The sequence below is a fragment of the Gekko japonicus genome, unplaced genomic scaffold, assembly GCF_001447785.1.
Source record: "Gekko japonicus isolate JY-2015 unplaced genomic scaffold, Gekko_japonicus_V1.1 scaffold2827, whole genome shotgun sequence".
Lineage (NCBI taxonomy): Eukaryota > Metazoa > Chordata > Lepidosauria > Squamata > Gekkonidae > Gekko > Gekko japonicus.
This window is the reverse complement of record NW_015163172.1, coordinates 30,995-35,194: the sequence shown is the minus strand read 5'-3', so window position 1 is coordinate 35,194 and position 4,200 is coordinate 30,995. Positions and strand designations below refer to the sequence as shown.

At 56.9% G+C, this 4,200-nt stretch overlaps 1 protein-coding gene across 1 annotated transcript in view; it reads left to right on the top strand.

Annotated features, from left to right (window-relative positions):
* Positions 1-472: 472 nt before the first annotated feature.
* Positions 473-4,200, top strand: part of LOC107106882 (calpain-15-like) — a gene marked incomplete at its 3' end in the record, with an annotated part of 33,716 nt that continues 29,988 nt past the window's right edge. Inside the window, 2 exon segments of the mRNA XM_015407097.1 lie at positions 473-1,648; positions 1,651-1,818. Of these exon segments, the coding sequence (XP_015262583.1) occupies positions 494-1,648; positions 1,651-1,818 (1,323 nt within the window).

Below are 4,200 nucleotides of genomic sequence, written 5' to 3'. Positions count from 1 at the left end.
GTTTTGGCCACTGTGTGACACAGAGCGTTGGACTGGGTGAGCCACTGGCCTGATCCAACATGGCTTCTCTTATGTTCTTATGTCTGAGGCAGTGATGGTCTGTATTCCTGGTGCTTGGGGGGCCACAGTGGGGGGGCTTCTGGAGTTCTGGCCCCGCTGGTGGACCTCCTGAGGGCCCCTGGGTTTTGGCCACTGTGTGACACAGAGCGTTGGACTGGGTGGGCCACTGGCCTGATACAACATGGCTTCTCTTATGTTCTTATGTCTGGGGCAGTGATGCTGTGTATTCTTGGTGCTTAGCGGAAAACAGTGGGAGGGCTTCTGGAGTTCTGGCCCCGCTGGTGGACCTCCTGAGGGCACCTGGGTTTTGGCCCCTGTGTGACTCAGAGCGTTGGACTGGGTGGGCCACTGGCCTGATCCCACATGGGCTTCTCCTCTGTCCTTCAGTAACAGCCATCTTCTCTCTTGCAGCCACACCCACTCTCCTGGTTCTATGGCCACCGTGCGGGAATGGTCCTGCACCCGCTGCACGTTCCTGAACCCCGTGGGCCAGCGCCAGTGCTCCATCTGTGAGGCCCCCCGCCAGAAGCCCGACCTCAACCACATCCTGCGCCTGAGCGTGGAAGAGCAGAAATGGGCCTGCGCCCGCTGCACCTTCCGGAACTACCTGGGCAAAGAGACCTGCGAGGTGTGCGGCTTCACCCCCGAGCCCGGCCCGGGGGGCTCGCCGCTGCCCATCATCAACGGGGTCTTGCCCAAGCCCACCGTCTTGGTGGAGCCCAAGGGGACATGTCAGGAGGAGATGTCCAAGGGTGAAAGCGGCAGCGAGGACTCCGGCGGGAAGAGCCCGGAGGAGGCAACGGCCCCGGAGGACGGCTGGGCTTGCCAGCGCTGCACCCTCCACAACACCCCCGTGGCCAACTCCTGCTCGGCCTGCGGGGGGCCCCGCAAGCTCTCGCTGCCCAAGATCCCGCCAGAGGCGCTGGTCGTCCCTGAAGTCATCGCTCCGGCCGGCTTCCACATAGCCCCCGCCCCCCCTCAGCCCGGCGCCGCCACCGCCGAGACCCCGGAGAGCCACCCCCCGGAGCAGGACAGCCAGAAGGTGCCAGGCTTCAGCCTTTTCTCCCCCGCCCTCCAAAACAACCCGGTTCCCCGCAGCCGCCGAGAGGTCCCCCCGCAGCTGCAGCCCCCGGTGCCGCCCGAGACCTCCCAGCCCGCTTCCCCGCCGGCCCCCGTGCCGAAGGCCCTCCGCTTCCAGGAGCTGCTGGCCACCAAGCGGCTGAGCGCCCTGGAGGAAGAGATGGAGGTGAGCCCCTCGCCCTGGAAGTGCAGCACCTGCTCCGTCCTCAACGCCTCGGGGGGCGGCTCCTGCGAGGCCTGCAGCCACCAGCGGGGCAGCGACACCATCGACCTGACGGGGGACTCGGTGCGCTTCACCCCCGGCGGCCCCTCCAGCCCCGACTTCACCACCTGGTCCTGCTCGAAGTGCACCTTGAAGAACCCCACCGCCTCCCAGAAGTGCAAGGTGTGCGGCTCCTCCAAGCTCCACGGCTTCCAAGAGCACGAGCCGGCCGCCAAGTGCCCGGAGTGCGGCTCGGAGAAGGGCGTCTGCCCGGCCTGCAGCTCCAGAGCCCCCTCGGCCCGCAAGGTAAGGCCAAGCACTGTGCGGCCTGCCACACGCCCCAGGGGTACCTGGCGCAGCGCACGGGGGCCAAGCCGCTCCGGCGCCGCGAGAGCATGCACGTGGAGAAACGGCGGCAGACGGACGAGGGCGAGGCCAAGGCACTCTGGGAAAACATCGTCTCCTTCTGTCAGGAGGTGAGTCACTCCCCGGCACGCTCTCTGGAGCCGGCACCGTCCTTGTTTGTTTTTTGTTTTCGGTTTTCGATTTAAAAAGCGAGCTTCTCGTTCATCTGGCCTCAAGGCTCAGTGGGGAAATGTGCAGGTAGCCGAGAGCCAGCGTGGGGTTCTGGTTCAAGTGTCAGACTAGGATCTGGGGAGTGAAGGTTCGGATCCCCGCTTTGCCACGGACGGTCGCTGGGTGACCTTGTGCCAGTCACGCAGCTCGCAGCCTAACCTACCTCGCAGGGGTGTTGTGAGGCTAAATTGGAGGAGCGAACGGCCTAAGCCGCGCTGGGCCCCTAAATCAATACCTGCTGATATTGTGGGAGGCAAATTGCAGTGAAGAGCTCTTCCAGAGTCATTGGGGGTCCCTCACCGAACTAATTCTGAAGAATCCACTAGGCAAATGTGTTGGTTTCCCGCAATGTCCCCCCGTTGCAGGATTTGCCTTTTTAAGTGTTAAATTAGCTTTGTGTATCTTGTTTGATCTCAGATTTTTTCTTCTTCTGTACCCCCGTGTGTGTGTGTGTATATATATATCTGCTCATCGAGGATGCATGTCATGCATCTGATGAAGTGGGCTGTGTGCCACGAAAGCTGAGCTTCTGCAATAAAAATTGGCTTAGTCTTTAAGGCAGGATTTTCTCTGGAGTTTGCTGCAACAGCCTAAATAGGGTGACCCTTCTAGCTTTATCATAACGGCGAAGAGGCCGAACTGGGTAGCAGGACATCTCCTGTTCCAATCTGGCCTCTGCCAGGAAATCACTAGGAGGCCTTAGGCGCGCACACACCCATCCCATCTCCTGGTCTCAGCCTGACCCCCCACAGTGTGGGGAGCCAGCAACAGATCAACCAGAGCGGCAGCTTGTAGTGCAGTGAAACTAAAAGGTCACATTTTGACCAGAGGTCAAACCTGTCCCAAGCCATCGTACAAGTTGGCCAGATCATCTGCTCTCTTTTGCGTCACATTTTGACCAGAGGTCAAACCTGTCGCCAAGCCATCTCTGCTCTCGGGTTCTTTTGAACTCTAGACTCTTGCGATGGGAGGGTCATTGCAAAGAAAAACGGTTCCTTCCTTTTTGCTCTGTGTCACAAATATCTTTGGTTCAGGTTGCACAAAACCTCCCCAGAGGCAGAGCTTAGAGCTGCTAGCTTGCACCTTTGGCTTTTCCTGTGGGAAAGAGGCGAGGCTTAACTGCAGTATAGTTTCGTTTCTCTCTCCCCCTCTGGTCCATCGAGGCTAGCAACACCCAGAGAGTTACGTCACCTCTCAGGTTTCTGATTGGCTTAACAGGCCTGAGGTCAGACAGAGACCCTGTCCATAGATTTAGTTAGCCTCTACCGTAAGGCAGCTCAGTTACTACATGGCGTGGAAGTATGTCAGTGGTGGGATCCGTCCTGAACTGCTTGCTTGGGAGGGCTATGCCCCTGGATATCCCTGCGAGAGAGAGCTGCTTTGGACGACTGAAACCAACTGCCTGGGATGAACCAGCGTTGGGTAACTTGGAACCTAGCTCTGTGCGTTAGCCATACCGAATATGCTTAGACTTACTTGTTTCACATCCTTCACAGTCTTGTCTTTTTAATCTATTTTTTTGCACCTTACATAATTTTTTACCTTGTTGTGGATTTCTGCCTTTTTTGCCCTCAAAGCCTTCCTCCAGAAGCCTTGACCTTTGACCACCTACCGGATAACTGTTTTTGTGTTTGGAAACTCAGACTGCAGTCCTACTCTGCAGGGCTGACTTTTCTTGTTAATTCGCTGAAGATTTGTCCTTTCCCTCCCGGGCTGTTGGGATAGACTGGGAAGGACTGGTGGCAGCTACCAAGGCTCGGGTGAGACTAGCCTCTCTCTGGTGTCTTTGTAACTTTGATCTGCAGCAGCCCCTCTTCGCCAAAAGTTCGTGGCCTGGGTTGGGTTAAAGACTTTTGACAGTCATAGGCGCAGCTTCTTGTTGTTTTATGCAAATACTTTGCGTCCAGTTTAAAAATTCTGTTCCACAGTTGGTATTTTGTAGAACTTTCATCAAAAATACCCAAGAAACATTGTCAAAAGCTTTCTCTGCATCTAGAAACATAAATGCCGTTTTTTCCCCTTCTTCTCCTTTTCTCCTTGAGTATTCAGTTGCATTCAGAGAGCCAGTCTGGTGTGGTGGTTAAGTGTGCGGACTCTAATCTGGGAGAACCGGGTTTGATTCCCCACTCCTCCACTTGCACCTGCTGATGTGACCTTGGGTCAGTCACAAGCTCTGGCACAGCTGTCCTTGAAAAAGAGCAGTTTGTGTCAGAGTTCTCTCAGCCCCACCCACCTCACAGGGTGTCTGTTGTGGGGAGGGGAAGGGAAAGGAGTTTGTAAGC